The following is a 15,324-nucleotide window of genomic DNA, read 5'->3' as shown; positions in this document are numbered from 1 at the left end:
GGCTCAAGCCCTTCTTTTGCTTTGGGGGCTTCTGTTTAATATGGGTCACGTGATGGAAGCAGCAGTCTCAGAGTCTCTCATGTCAAGAGATGGGCAGGGACAGGGATGCTGGGCTTTCCTCCTCGAGTCCTAGGGAACAGTGTGACACTGCACCCATTTACTGCCTAACACGCCAGTCTGTCCAAGTCAGCTGAGGAGGAGAGGAGACAGTCGTGCTCCAAACAGAGGCTGGCCGGGGAGTGCTTTGTCCTCCTTCCTTTGGCCCAGGTGACGTGGCTTCTTTCCAGAAATTGTATGAGGAAAAGAGGGACTACACTCAGATCAGAACTGGACCCAGCCTGTACCTGGTTGAGTCTGGCTGGAAGTCGACCTGTGAAAGGAAAAAAGGGAGGGGTAGGAGAGTTCAGATGTTTGAAAATACAAAGTCAGTAAAATGAAGCTTCTCTCTGGGCAGAAAGAGCTCTAAGAAGTCAGTCCCTGAATGTTCTAGAGCAGGAGTCAGTAAACTACAGTCCAGGGACCAAATCTAGCCCTCTGTTTGTATAGTCATTGGCACACAAACACGCCCACTCATTCACACACCATCTATGGACGCTTTTGAGCTACAAATCAAAACCAAGTAGAGACCATGAGGTCTATCAAGTCTAAACGATCTGTCTTTATAGTAAACACAGGTGCTGAGTCCTGTCCTACAGCCCATCCCCATAAACAATGGTGCAGTCAGTTTTTAGTGTCTTTCCCCATGGACTCCAAGGAAAGGCTTGAAGTTTTATTGAGGCAGAGAATGCAAGCGGGCCAAGGCCAGATCCAAGGTTAACTCTCAGTCCAGTGTTCTGGGAGAGCTGGGGCGGGGTTAGGGAGTGTGGAGTGGAGGAAGAAGGGGAGCAACTACTGGGGCAAGCAAAGGTGGCTGGAAGACCAGAAAGAGTTACAGCGTAGCCCCAGGTCACCTAGCAGTAGAGAGCAGCAAAACCCTTCATGAAGCAAAGTAAGCCACCCAAAGCAGGCACTCTGGGGCTCTGCCCTCTGGCTGGCCAGAAAACATTCAAGTCTGAGCTGTAGCTCCAAACACCAGAAGAAAAGCATCTGGAACAATCTCAGGTTTCTAGGGACACAGCCCTGGCCCCAGTCCCACCACAAGAATGTGACCCTCTCCTCACCCTGTGGATTTGGTAAAGTCTCCCCAGATGTCGGTGGTGGCAGTCGTGGCAGGCCTGGGTTGCGGCCAGGATACAGTGGCCCCTCCTATTGACGTCCCCAAATCCGCCGGCAGGGAGAGAAGGAAAGGAGACACAGGAGTCAGAGATCTCTCTTTCTGGTCTTAGTGACCCTGAAATCAGTCTCATGATTCCAGGTGGCCAAGAAAGACACACAGAGACCCCCGCTCTGGGACAAAAAACAAACAAACAAATAAGCTGCCACATTTCTATCTGCTCATGAGCCCTTGAGGCCTCCTGGAGAAAAGTGGAAAACCACATACACACAAGGTGGAGGGCAGGGTGCCGGTGAAGACAAGTCACACATCATCCGTCACTCACACTGACTCACAGACCAAGCTGAGGTCTTCAACCGCTTATGTTGGCAATCTGTTTAAAATTCACATGCTCCCGCCCTGGCTTCTTCTTCTTCTTCTTCTTTTTTTTTTTTTTTTTAAGATTTTATTTATTTATTTGACAAAGATCACAAGCAGGCAGAGAGGCAGGTAGAGAGAGAGGAAAGGAAACAGGCTCCCTGCTGAGCAGAGAGCCTGATGCGGGGCTCGATTCCAGGACCCTGGGATCATGACCGGAGCCAAGGGCAGAGGCTTAACCCACTGAGCCACCCAAGCGCCCCATCCGCCCTGGCTTGTTGAATGGAAAATACCCACCACAGAATGCAAGGTCATCCTCACATAAAGCCCTCAGTCCAGGGTCTGGATCGACTAGTTGAAAAAGTTATGCTCCAGACATGTGCCAAGTGCTGGGACCCAAACTGGTTAGGGTTTGGAGCAAGCCTTCCAGAAGAAGTAACACAGGGTGCTCTGTGTGCCCCTTCACCGAGGTGGGGGGCACAGGGGGCAGCCAGGCAGGCTTCTGTGCTCTTCCAGCACCGCCCTCCAGGCTGCTGCCCCTGCTGGGGGCTCTGTGTCCCCCTCCCTCCACCCTCCCACCAATTTGCTATTTCTAATCTGCTCTGGGCAGGGAGACCAGATAACAGCAGGGCCCTCAAGGATTTAGTTTTACAGCTCGCCAAGTGCCTGCCAAGTGCCTATAGTGAACTGTCCCATTCAGACCCATCACAGTCCCTGGGGGAAGACAGGCCAGGACCAAGTGGGTGACTCAATGCACATCCCTCAAGTCCGTTTCCTTATCTCATGCGGGGGTGGGGGACGGTAACAGTGACTACTTCACAGAACCAGCCTGGGCTGCAGCAGTTAGAACAGTGGCAAGCCTGGAGAAGGCCAGCACGTGGTGGTGATAACGACCACATTAGTGTAACAAGACCTACCGAACACGAACACTTAAGTGTTCTAGGTATCGTTCACAAGTGCTACACACGGATTAGCTCACTGAACCCTCACAAGAAACCCACACTGTAGGTTATCATGACCACCCCCCACCCCGGCCTAGAGATCAGAAAACCAAGGCCCAGAGAAGCAGGCAATCAATCTTCTATCACACAATGGCTAAGCCAGAACATGAACTCAGCCAGTCTCATTTTAGAGGATATACTAAGTGTTCAACAAACGGTAGCTCTTCGTGGCTCATTATCTGACAGCACGCTGTCTGCAGACACACGGACTGCCTGTCTTGTACGTTAGAACATAAGCCCTTGGGGTGCCTGCGTGGCTCAGTGGGTTAAGCCTCTGACTTCAGCTCAAGTCATGATCTCAGGGTCCTGGTGTCGAGTCCCGCATCAGGCTCTCTGCTCAGCCGGGAGCCTGCTTCCCCCTCTCTCTGCCTGTCTCTCTGCCTACTTGTGATCTCTCTCTGTCAAATAAATACAATCTTTAACAAAAAGAAAAGAAAAGAAAAGAACTTAAACCCCTGGGGCACCTGGATGGCCCAGTCCGTTGAGTGTCTACCTTTGGCTCAGGTCATGATCCTGGAGTCCTGAGATCGAGTCCCACATCGGGCTCCCTGCTCAGCCAGGAGTCTGCTTCTCCCTCTCCCTCTCCCCTGTGTGCACGCGCTCTCTAATAGATAAATAAAATCTTTTTTTTTTTTTTAAAGATTTATTTATTTATTTATTTGACAGACAGAGACCACAAGCAGGCAGAGAGGCAGGCAGGCAGAGAGAGGAGGAAGCAGGCTCCCCGCTGAGCAGAGAGCCCGATGTGGGACTCGATCCCAGGACCCTGAGATCATGACCTGAGCCGAAGGCAGCGGCCCAACCCACTGAGCCACCCAGGCGCCCGATAAATAAAATCTTTAAAAAAAAAAAAATCACTAGAGCAGGGCACCTGGGCGGCTCAGGCATTAAGCATCTGCCTTCGGCTCATGTCATGATCCCAGGGTCCTGGGATTGAGCCCCACATTGGTTCCCTGCTCAGAAGGGAGTCTGCTTCTCCCCCTGCTTGTGCTCTCTAATACAAAAATCATTATTATTTTTTTAAAGATTTTATTTATTTATTTGACAGATCACAAGTAGGCAGAGAGGCAGGCCGTGAGAGAGGAGGAAGCAGGCTCCCCGCTGAGCAGAGAGCCCGATGCGGGGCTCGATCCCAGGACACTGGGATCATGACCTGAGCTGAAGGCAGAGGCTTTAACCCACTGAGCCACCCAGGCGCCCCACAAAAATTATTTTTAAAAAATAATGTAAGCCCTTGAGGGGCACCTGGGTGGCTCAGTTAGTTGTGTCCAACTCTTGCCTTTGGCTCAGGTCATGATCTCAGGGTATGAGATCAAGCCCCACATCGTGCTCTGAGCTCCGGGTGGAGTCTCCTTGAGTCTCCTTGAGATTCTCCCTCTCCCTCTGCACCCATCACTCTTGCTTTCTCAAAATAAATACATAAAACCTTAAAAACAAATAAACAAACAAACAAAACCCATAAGCTCTTGAGAGCAGGGACTTGGTGCTGTACCTGCAACACCCCCAGGGCCTAAAACACTGCCTGGCACGTAGCGGATACTCTGTATGGGCTGTTAAACATGCGCCAGCGACCAAGGGAAGGCCTGAGATAATGATTCTCCCACCGCGGTGAGGATCCAAACACCGTTAGGAACACAGATTCCTGTCCATGCTCCTGGCAATGCCAAGGCAGGTGGTCCCGTTACTCTGAGAAACGATGCCGGAAGAATGGTTCCTGGTACCAGGGCGGAGGCTGGCTGACCGCTACTCCTGCCCACTCCTGGGCTGGGAATTCCCCCAAAGGCTGAGGTTGGAAGCCTGACCGCCAGATGGGGAAGCCTCTGTCCACACCCTTAAAAGGGAAAGAAAGCAGGCTTCCTGCCTAGATCCTGCTCCCCAGAACCTAGTGAGATCTGTGTGGAGAAACCAAGCTGGGATAATCACCCAGCCTGGGGAAGGCCTGGAACCTCAGCTAGGCTGGGTGGGTAGGGTGGGGGGCCAAGGAAAATGGGCTAGCTCCCCAGCACTATCGATGGCTGGTACTGGGCACTAAGTTCTGGAATCCTGGGGTCACCAAAAGGCATTCCTTACACCTTAGAGCAAACACTAACACAGTGTGCTGGGGGAGTTGCCTCTCCACTTCCCAGCACCCCGAGGGCCTTACCAAGGAGCTTGCTCTAAATTAAATCCCCAACTTTACCTCCCACCACTCACTTGACTTACGCTACATCCATTTCCCTACACACACCAGGTGTTTAAAAATTTGAACCCTTCTCCCACTCTTCTCTCTGTCTGGAAGGCCAAGCGTCCCCTGCCCCAATCTCCTTTTTCAGGGCCTACCTCAGTGCCACCTTTTCACGGAGCCTCCCCACATCATCCTGGCTGGTCGTATGTGGACCCATTCATTCGGTCTCTGTGCCCTGGGCTCCTGTCTCCTACTAGATACGAGCAGAGCTTGTCTCTCTCTGTCACTTACTCACTCGACAAACACTGAGCAGCCTCTAAGAACCCATCAGTGCCCACACACTGATGATTTCACAGCAAATCAGTGTCGCAGCAAACAGGCTGCAGCCCCCGCCTGGCAGGGGTAGACAGAGGCCCTGAGCGGGGGATGTGGCAGGTATCAGAAAACAGAGGAACCCCTTACCCAGTCCGGGCAGGACAAGCTTTATGGTATCACAGACAGGTACCAAATGATGGACAGCGTGAGTGAAGGCGGGAATGGCGCGGGGCCCCAGCTGCTGGCAGGGAGAGGAACCTGCAGCAGGTGCAGCTTACTGACCTGAACTGGGACCAACTGCTGTCTGGACGACTGATCCCCCCACAGACACCTGCTCCCCAGGGGGAGGGATCAGGGTGGAGGTTTTTCCCCCGGGGGGTGGGGGAAGCAGGCTCAGTCCTCCTGTGCTGGCAGGCCGTGCTCGGGGGGTCCCAGCTGTTCCTTCCTTCTTCTTCATGTTCTGAAGAGAGGCGAGGAATGCAAACCAGTCAGTTCTGCTGGGGACCTCTGCTTATCAGAAAACCCCACAAAGAGGGCCAAGGTGGCCCCCAAGCCCCAAATGTCTGTATAACCAAAAGATAGTCAAGAGCCATCCCGCACTCTCACTGTTTTGAGTGGTGGTCGAGGCATCACAGTTCCAGAGTGATCCCAAATACGTCCCATTTGCAAACTCAGCTCTGGCTTCATTAAGCAGCAGGGAAATACAATTTAAAACTACAAATCAAAACGAGTGCTGTGGGGCGCCTGGGTGGCTCAGTGGGCTAAAGCCTCTGCCTTCGGCTCAGGTCATGGTCCCAGGGTCCTGGGATCAAGCCCCGCATCAGGCTCTCTGCTCGGCGGGGAGCCTGCTTCCTCCTCTCTCTCTGCCTATCTCCTCTGCCTACTTGTGATCTCTGTCAAATAAATAAATAAAAATCTTAAAAAACAAAAAAACGAGTGCTGTGTCATTACACACACACTGGAGCAGCAGGGATGTAGACTGTCATACTGACAAGGATGTGGAGCGAACAGAAGGCTCCCTCGTACACCACCACCCGAACTGCTGACCCTGCAATTTCCCTCCTGGAAACAGACCCCCAGGAAACACACTCATGGCACCAAAAGACATGCCCTTGGACGTCCAAAGCCACCCCATTTGGAATAGCTCCAAATTGGCAATTACCCAGTGTCCACCATCAATTAAAGAATAACACTGGGGGCACCTGGGGGGCTCCGTCGGTTAAGCATCTGGCTCTTGGTTTTAGCTCAGGTCGTGATCTCAGGTCGTGGGATGGAGCCTCCTGGGGGGCTCTGTGCTCAGCAGGGAGTCTGCTGGAGAGGATCTCTCTCCCTCTGCCCCTCCCCACCTCGAATCAATCAATCAATCTTTAAATAAAAAACCAACCCACAAACAGTAACGCTATGACACATTCTCACAATGAAATACGCCACTGCAGTGACAACGGACAAACTACGAGCAACCAAACAAAGGCAGATTTTGTTTGAAAACAAAATCCAGGGCATTCAACATGAGGACAGTGGTGGCTCTGGCGTGTGGACGGAACAGGAGACGGGCTTCCAGAATGCTGATAATCTCTGCTTCTTGACCTGGGGGCTAGTTTGCATGGGTCCATTTGGTTTTCAAAGACTCACTGAGTTCTGCATTTATGAGTGTGCACTTCCTGTATGTGTATCATACTTCCATAAAACATTAAAAAAAGGCGCGGGGGGGGGTTGTCTAGCTGGCTCAGCCGGTTAAGCATCTGACTTGGGCTCCGATCATGACCTCAGGGTCTTGGGATCGAGCCCTGCACTGGGCTCCCTGCTTCTCCCTTTCTTCTCTCCCTCTGTCCCTGCTCCTGCTCTCTCTTAAGTAAATAAATAAAATCTTTTTTTAAAAAAAGACAAAATTAAAAAAACAAAAACCTGAGCCCCAGTGTGAGCCAGAAACCAGTGTAAGTTACGAAGATGAAGACAAGGTTACCCACTTGCAGTCCAAGACCACAGCCCTGAAGCCAGAACCCTCAAAGCCCTCAGTAAGAGTCCACCTGGGCAAGTCCCTTAAATTCTAAAAGCCTCAATTTCCTTGCCTGTAAAATGGGAGAATGTTTATTCGTGTAAGTGCCTAAAAAACACTACCTGGCACACAGGTGATGCTCATTAAATGTTAGTTTCCTCCCAGCAAGAGAGGAGTCACACCCGGACCAGTCCACTGGACATGACCTGTATTTTCTGTTAAGGGCCAGTTAGCCAACGTCAAGGGTCCCAAATCATCACCAGCATGAAGCAGAAAAGAGGAGAAAGAGACAGTAAATAAAGAGAAAGTGAAGAGGAAAAACATTATCTTAGGGTTACAAAGTTTCTTAAAAAACATTCCCATGTGTCCTTGGGTCCCCCAATCACTCCAACCCCACTCCCTGCAGTCAGGTGAGGACCCAGTCCGGACACCCAGCCTGCCCTACCTTTTCCCGGTCTCCACAGGCGCTAACAAGCGGAAACCCAGAGGCAGGGCAGCTCAGGATGAGACATGGGGCGTCAGGACACCACCACCACCAGCAGAAGCTGCCCATGATTCCCAGCGCCCACCTCAATGCCTTCCTGTCCAGAGCCCTCCCTATTCTTCCTTGAGGAGCAAGGCCAGGACGCAGCTGACCCCCACTCTAACAGCTTGGTCAGGAACACCAGCTCTGGCGACAAGGGACTGATGCTTCTTCTCAACTCAGAGGCTTTGCACATGCTGTTCCCTCTGCTTGAACTGCCCTCCTTTCCCTTCCTTACAGGTCACTTTTTCTAGGAACCCTTCCTCGCTTCCCTTAACTACGGGCTGTGTGCCCCTCCTCTAGGCGCTCATGGTACTGAGCGCGTCCCCTCCCCTCCTAGGCTGTGGTCACATCTCGCCTCGGCCTTGTTTAACTCTGAGCTCCGCGAGGCCAGAGCTCTCTCGTTCACCTCTAGCACAGGACCTGGCAAAAGGCAGCTGGTCCACAAACATCTACTCAACCGATGGAACTGAAGCTTAGGAAAAGGGCAGGCAGGCTCCGGGCCGGGGCTGGGCGCTGGCCAACAAAGCCAAGTGAGGTGGGACTCACCGCAATGTTGAGCTTGATGGTCTGGCCCTCTTTGAAGCCTAGGTCCAACTTGGGGCCCTGGTCTGGGTTCTGGGCCTGTTTCGCAAATTCACACTGCTGTTTCACCCACCTGGAGAGAGGACAGGAAGAAAAAGGTGAGGAAGAGACCCGCTGCCCTGCATTCCACTCCCTTACTCCCCCTCCACCTGCGAACCGTCCCTGAAGAGGTTTTACATGGCAGAAAGAGCACACGCAGGCTTGGGAGCTGGGCCTGAATTAGAATCCTGACTCTGACACATAAGTGGCTGCGGGCAGATCAGTTCCTTCATCCACAAAATGGGATGACAGTTATGTATGTGTTAAACACAGCTCTGAAAATTCAGTTAGCTCATGCATGCAGACAAAGGTCCTCACACCGGTCTTGAGGAAATCGGAGAACTGGCCCTCTCCCCGCTAGCACTTGGCATGTGGACCAGGACAACATATACACACACCCCCACTCACAAGGACTCGTAAGGTAGATGGTGAGACAAGACAGATGCCCAGGAAGTGGAGAGCAACACAAAGGTACCCTCCGCCCTCCATTCGATACCCATCTAGCAGCCACCTGGGCAGGGACAGCAGGCCAGGGAAGAGCCAGGGGTGCCCACGTGAGTGGCTGCACACAGGCCAACTCGACAGCAGCCAGAGACGGAGGCCTGAAGGTGGCAGGGGAGCAGTTTTTCCTGCCCCGTCTTTCAGCTTTCGGAAGGACTCCCAGACAGTGGCCACCTGCCACCGCTTATTGTATCACAGAGGAGCAGGCTCAGGAAGGCCCCAGGAGCCCCCCACGGACTCTGGCTCCTCTGGGGCCTGGTAAGCGGAGAGGTATGGCACCTCAGAGGCTAGGCCAGCTGACCAGTGAGAGATGGGCCTGCGGAAAAGGAGAGGACTGGAAAGCAGAGAAGGCAGCCTGCCCCCCAGGAGCAGGGAGTCTCTCGGGGGCTCTGCTAGCAGACGAATCCCTCACAAGCACCTAAGTATCCTAGGCTGGGAAACCATTCTGTCCCAGGAAAGCAAGGAAAGAGGCATGAGCACAGGTGTCTTGGAACCACTCACTTGAAATGGTCCTGCAGTGCAACGTTGAAGTCAAAGGCATCGCCTCGGTCCACGAAGCCAATTCCAATAAATGCCCGGCGCCCTGGGGGACAACACAGGATTAATCCCACTTGCCAGAGGCAGAGGAAACTCTTCTTACGAGGAGGAACCCCCGAGACCCACACGCACCGTTTCCATCTTCGATGCGGATAACGAAGTACCTGCTGGAATCCGTCACGCTCTCGACGGCTGTGCCAGGAAACTGATCCACTGGGGCCTGAGCAAAGAGCTCCCCTGGAAGCACAGGTTAGGGTGAGCCTGGAGCCCCCTTCCCGCCTGACATTTCTATCAAACCACTGCGGCCTTTTTCCTGAAGGGCATGGAAGGCAGCGAGGCAAACCTTACTCCAGGGTTCAAATCAAATCCATTCTGATGGAAGAGAGGACACAGACGTTTAACCAAGCAAAGGTTTAAGTCAGGAATGGCCTGCAGGTCAGATACAGCCCAAGGTTAATATCCTTGATTTAAGTGCCAAACTCTTCAAAATCAAATTACATGCAAAATCATCCAGATTTCTGGTCTTCCCTGGCAATCAAACCTCTAGCGATGCTGGGACTCTATTCGCACGGGAGAGCTGGGCTGGAGCCCACCTGCCTGCACCAGAGGGCCCTGGTCCAGGAACAGCACCACCTCAGGAAGGGCCTGGAACCCGAGGCAGGACTGCAGAGGAGCCACAGAACCCAGTGAAAGGGGCTTGGGGGCCCACAGAAGAACCTGAAGCAGGGACGCCTGGGTGGCTCAGTCGGTTAAGTGCTGCCCTTGGCTCTGGTCATGCTCCCAAGGTCCCAGGATCGAGCCCCACATCGGGCTCCTTGCTCAGCAGGGAGCCTGCTTCTCCTCTGCCTGCCTCTTCCCTTGCTTGTGCTTTCTGTCTCTCTTTCTCTGACAAATAAATAAAATATTAACAAGAAGAAGGATCTGAAGCAGCTGAGACAGGGCAAGAGGACCACCAGTTTTAAAAGGAGCCCCTGCCGAATGCATCCCTTGTCACTCCGGTACTCTAGGCCCCGGTGCGGTGCAGGCCTTTGGGGGCATTCTGAACTCGTGTCGCTTCCACAGGTGCTGACCTCTGTCGGAGCTTCTGGTACTCGATCGAGGCTCCCCTACTCAGTGCTGGGGTTCACAGGCGACTGTAATCAAGGCTCAGCTGAATCCAAACTGGTGGCCCTCGAGTCTGTCGCTTCTTGGTAATTTCTCCGTGCCCCCTCCCCCAGCTTAGCCCCTGGGGATCTAGTACCCACCTGGACGCCTTTGGCCTAGAGCAGTGATTCTCAACCAGTGGTGGTTTTGCCCCCGCCCCCGACCAGGGACATGTGACAATGTGCAGAAACACTTCTGGTTTTTCACAGCTTGGGGGGTGCGACTGGCTTCTGGTAGGCAGAGGCCAGGGATGCTGCTACGTATCTGACATTTGACTTGACAGTCCCAACACTCCCCTGGCCCAGATGCCACTAGCCTTGGCCGAGAAGGAGCGCAGAGCGAGAGACAAGAGGACCCAGCAGGCCTGACCCCGAGACACAAGCATCCTAGGGCGGCTCCTGCAGGGGAGGCTCAGCCCTGGGCAGCCGCTATTCTACTAGGCAGGCACCTTAAGTCCGTTCCCAAGGTTCCCAGGAAACAGCTGTTGCCATCCCTTGTGAGATCACCTGGGACACCCCGGAATTCTCTGGCCTCGTCACAGCAGCTGTCTTTTCAAACTCCTCTGCAGCCAATACCCAGCCAGCCCCATGTTCCATACGCATCAACGCTCTGGGTCACCTTGCAGTTCACAAAGCAGTTGGATAAATGTGTGCTCACTTCGTATTTCCAACAATCTTGTGAAGCAGGAGCTAATGTGATCCCCATTTCAAAAAGGAGGCCAAGCACCAGCAGTCACGTGGCTCGCCAAAGGTCCCACGGCTCAGACACAAGAAACTGCAGTTCTCAGAGGCAGTGGTTTTGCGTGTGGCGCTTTACAGCCGGTCCCACCCGGGAGAATCTCTTACACGTTAGAAAAATAAATGACCGAAGGCTGCAGCCCCCAACCAAGCAGCACCATGCCCGACCCCGGCTCTGGGGGCTGGGGCTCTTTCAGGCCGCGGTGGCCTCCACAGCTCACCGGGAGGCCGTGGGGGCACATGACTTCCAGACAGATTTCCCCTAAGGTGACATCTGCCAGCTGACCCCAACACAGCCCAGCTTGGCTTGTCCTTTCACCAAAGAAATAGCTGAGTAGGACAACTTCCAGCACTTTCAGTTCATGGGCGTGGTCAGTCTGGTGAGTTACCATTCAGTTGATAAACAGAATTTCTGAAGAGGAAGCCTCGCTCAGCAGCACAGTGTTGTGCGTCTCCCCCTGGCCAAGCTGGTCTTAAAAGGCAAACTCTGGGGCTTCCTACCTGAGACCAACGTGTCTGTCTCCTCTTCCTGGATTCCAGAATTAGTACATTCTTAAGGATGTCCCCCCACCAAAGACAGGTGTATGACAGGAAATGCACCCTTTTACACCTGGAGACCTGGGCTTTCTACAGTTAAAGGTGGGGGGGATGGAGGCGGCTTAGAGGGCCGCTGAGCCTTTGATTTGGAGGATCAGTTCCCGTGACCCGAGTGGACTCGCCAGGGCTGCCTCTCCCTTCACAAAGTAGGGGGCACGGCATCTCAGCCCCACAAGGGCCTCCCTGGCCTTTACCTGAGGTCCTGTCCTCCAGCTTGATGTAGGCCACCTGCCCTTTTGCAGTGATCCGCAGCCGGCCACTCCATGATGGCTGGTCCAGCTGCCACTCCGCGGCCCTACGGGGACAAAAACCATTGAGCCTCTGCTAGGGGGTCCTGCTCCTTCACTCCAGGGCTGGGGACGGGAATGGGAAGGGCATGTGGGCTGCCTGCGCAGGACCAGAGGCTGCCAGACTTTCTCCGAAAAGGACCATCCCATCTCTGTCACAACCACCCACTCTGCTGCTGTAGGGGGACAGCAGTGATACAGAGTACAGGAGCGTCTTGGTGCTTTATGTATTTTATCTGAATGTCTGCTGCGGCGTGTTGACTGTATTTCACTCTCTGGACACGAAAAACCTGAATTTCACGTAATTTTTGCATTAAGAGATATTCTTTTTAAATGTTCCCCAACTACTATTTAAAAATATAAAAACCATCCTTAGCCTGTGAGACATACAAAAACACAGTGGGTCGCAGTTTGCCGGCCCCAGTTCTAGACTACAGAGATTTTTCTCAGAAGCAGGACTTCCAGTTTTCTTTCGGTAAGAGCAGCAGCTCCTGGGCCTGCTGTTTAAGACACTGCCAGGCTGCAGTGGCGAGAGTGACCACCTGGGACCAGTGAGACGATCTTCGAGGAAAAGCAGAGAGCGAGCAATCATTAGCAGAAAGAGAAAAAGAAAGCAATTATACACCTGAGAAAAGTGAATCCAGGAAATTTAACCCCAAAGGTGTTCCAGGCCAAAAGAACCCCAGGAAACCGTGGACCTATCACAAAAGTCTTTGGGGACTTTTAAAGTAGTAATTTCACATTTTACTTCTAAGAAGCAATTCAGTAAAATCCCCAAATAGCAAGAACTTTGGGTGTTTTCAAAGGCTCTTCCTGGAAGTCCCTAAGCAACACCATTAACTACAGACACAGGTCTTTTTGAGGACCACACAAATGCAGACTCTCGATTCACAAGTCAGCTGACTCCGTTTCAGTTCCTCCTACTGGGGCAACACAGGCCTCAGATCCAAGCTAACAGGAGCTCTCAGGGTCAAGGGCAGGGGCTGCCAGCTTCCTCTACGCCAAACCAGCCAGCCGGACACTTGGGAACCTCACTCTTGCGGGGACCAGGAGGGACAAAACCCATCCTACTGAAGGGGATCAGAGGAGGCTGACCATCCTGGGTTTGGTGTCCCAGCTCCAGTCTGGTAACAGAAAGATGTGTTTTTGTAAGGGCTTCTCTTGTTGCTTCCAAACTACTTTCAAGTTACACCACGGATGTCACAGGTGTTCAAACGAGTAATCTGTTGTCTAGAAAATCAGCCCGGAGTCTGTGTTAACACACCTGGAAAGTAACAAGAAGCCAGATAATGTGGCCACTCCACCATCCTTGCGATGCAGGCCAATCCTGTATTTCCAAACCACGGAGACAAAAACATGGCCTTCAAAAGCGACTCCACCCCCACTCCAGGGGCACAAAATAGCCACAGACCACGTTGTCTGTAACAGGTACGTCTCTCCCCACCCCCCCCCACCTTTTCACAGATAATGCATAGGCTTGGTAACAAAATGCAAACAGTACAAAAAAAAGCATATGGCGAAAGGAAGTCTCCTTCCAACTCCCACTGCCCTCCCGTAGCGCCCTTTCCTGCGTTCCCTTCCAGACTCTACAAGCATCTGTCTATCCGTCTCGGGTGAACGTTGCACCGGAGAAGCGCGACGCACTCCTCCCAACCGCCACCAGCTGTGATAAGAACTAAGGTTCGCGCCAAGGGAGCTGGGCAGGGAGGGGTCCCCGGGCTCTGGCCATCCGCCTACAGCTCCCTCAGACGGGTCCTTTTGGCCGGTTCTGAGCAGTTTTCCTTCCCCTGGGGATTTCCGCCTGTGATAGGACCCCCCCACCCACCCCTTCAGGCTTTTCAAGGTTCCCCTCAAGGCCACCAGTTAGGGCTGAAAGAAAAGGGCTGTGACACCACCACCCCGAACCACACTTAAGGTACCGGCTAGGCACGGCTCCAAAGCCCTCCCCGCGCTGGAAGCCCCGTGCGCCGGACTGACACAGCCCCAAGTCTGGGTCTCCCTCCTCGTTCTGGCCTCGAACTGGGAGACGCCCCCGCATTACATCCCGCCTCTCCCCTCAACTGGCCGGAGCCGTCCTCGGCTCCCATGGTGGGCGTGTCGGGCGGCGGGGAAGCGGTTAAATCGGGGTTAGCCTGGCCCGGCGGCAAGCGGTCACCTGTAACCACGGTTGGTGGCTCGCGGCGGGATGCGGTAGACGTGGACCTCCGGCTTGACACAGAGCACCGACTCGTACTCTCCCTCCTCCATCTCGACACCCGGAGCCCACCGGACTTCCGGCTCCTTCCCAGCCGCGGGGCCGGAAGCGGCTCGACTCTATGACCCGGCTCAGGCTAGAGCGGCAGCTTGCGAGCCTCAGCACGTCCGTCTCCCTCCCGCCCTCTGCTGGCGACTCTGGCTCAAGACGCGCGGCGGATGAATCCTGGAGCCGTGCGCTAAGGGACAAGAGGTTTTAGGGGCTTTGAGCTCGGACGAGGCCTTATGCGCAGCAGAGAAAACTTCAGTGCCGACCCCGCTGCAGTCCATTGTCTGGTTGTGGCTCATCCCCATCCCCCAACACTTACACCTGCATCCCAGCTGGCTGAAATTCAAAGCTGTATCTGCCTACACAGCTCACCCTGAAGCCAGTATGGTCTCCAGCCTCTACTTCCCTGGGCTCTTCCTGAACGTCCTCCCTTCTCCTGACTCTAGAAATCTCCACGGAGGCTCTTCCTCCTAGAGAGAGGCTGACCTGACCCACCGCTACGTGGGGCGCCACCCTTATCCTCACCCACCACGTGCCCAGTGTGACGGCCACTCGACAAAGATTAAAGTCTACTAACATTAAGTCTCGAAAAAAGACTCCCAGTCCTCATGGATTTCTCACAGAATGTCGTAGGGGATACATTTTGTCCTACCATAGTCAAGTTCTCAAAATCCCTTCTCCTCAGGATGCCTGGGTGGCTCAGTGGGTTAAAGCCTCTACCTTAAGCTCAGGTCATGATCCCAGAGTCCTGGGATCAAGCCCCAGATCCAGATCCGGCTCTCTGCTCAGTGGGGAGTCAGCTTCCTCCCCCCCCCCCACCCCACCTCTCTGCCTGCTTGTGATCTTTGTCTGTCAGATAAATAAATAAAATCTTAAAAAAAAAATCCCTTCTTCTCCTGTGCCATCCCTCATTCGTTCCACTATTGTTTACTAAATGATTGTGCTGATCCCGTCTTTGCTTCACTGAATGCTCTCACACTTGCTCCACCTGCATATCCCCGCTCCGCTCTCTCCTTGTACTCACGCTGTATAAGTTATTTATTACAGAATTAATCTAATCTTTTAAAATATCTTTTTTAAAAAATTG

The 15,324-nt window shown here is 53.4% G+C and overlaps 1 protein-coding gene across 1 annotated transcript; it reads right to left on the bottom strand.

Annotated features, from left to right (window-relative positions):
- Positions 1-205: 205 nt before the first annotated feature.
- NECAP2 (NECAP endocytosis associated 2) lies at positions 206-14,284 on the bottom strand. Its single transcript, XM_044237259.1, has 8 exons — positions 14,151-14,284; positions 11,903-12,003; positions 9,364-9,468; positions 9,196-9,277; positions 8,119-8,227; positions 5,333-5,510; positions 1,161-1,245; positions 206-370 (listed from the first exon to the last, which is right to left on the bottom strand). Exons 1-8 carry the CDS (start codon positions 14,240-14,242, stop codon positions 322-324), a joined length of 801 nt encoding a protein of 266 aa, XP_044093194.1. The 5' UTR covers positions 14,243-14,284; the 3' UTR covers positions 206-321.
- Positions 14,285-15,324: the final 1,040 nt, after the last annotated feature.

The sequence above is a fragment of the Neovison vison genome, chromosome 2 (assembly GCF_020171115.1).
Source record: "Neovison vison isolate M4711 chromosome 2, ASM_NN_V1, whole genome shotgun sequence".
Taxonomy (NCBI): domain Eukaryota; kingdom Metazoa; phylum Chordata; class Mammalia; order Carnivora; family Mustelidae; genus Neogale; species Neogale vison.
Note: the sequence above shows the minus strand (reverse complement) of the source record. Positions and strands in the feature narration are given on the sequence as shown.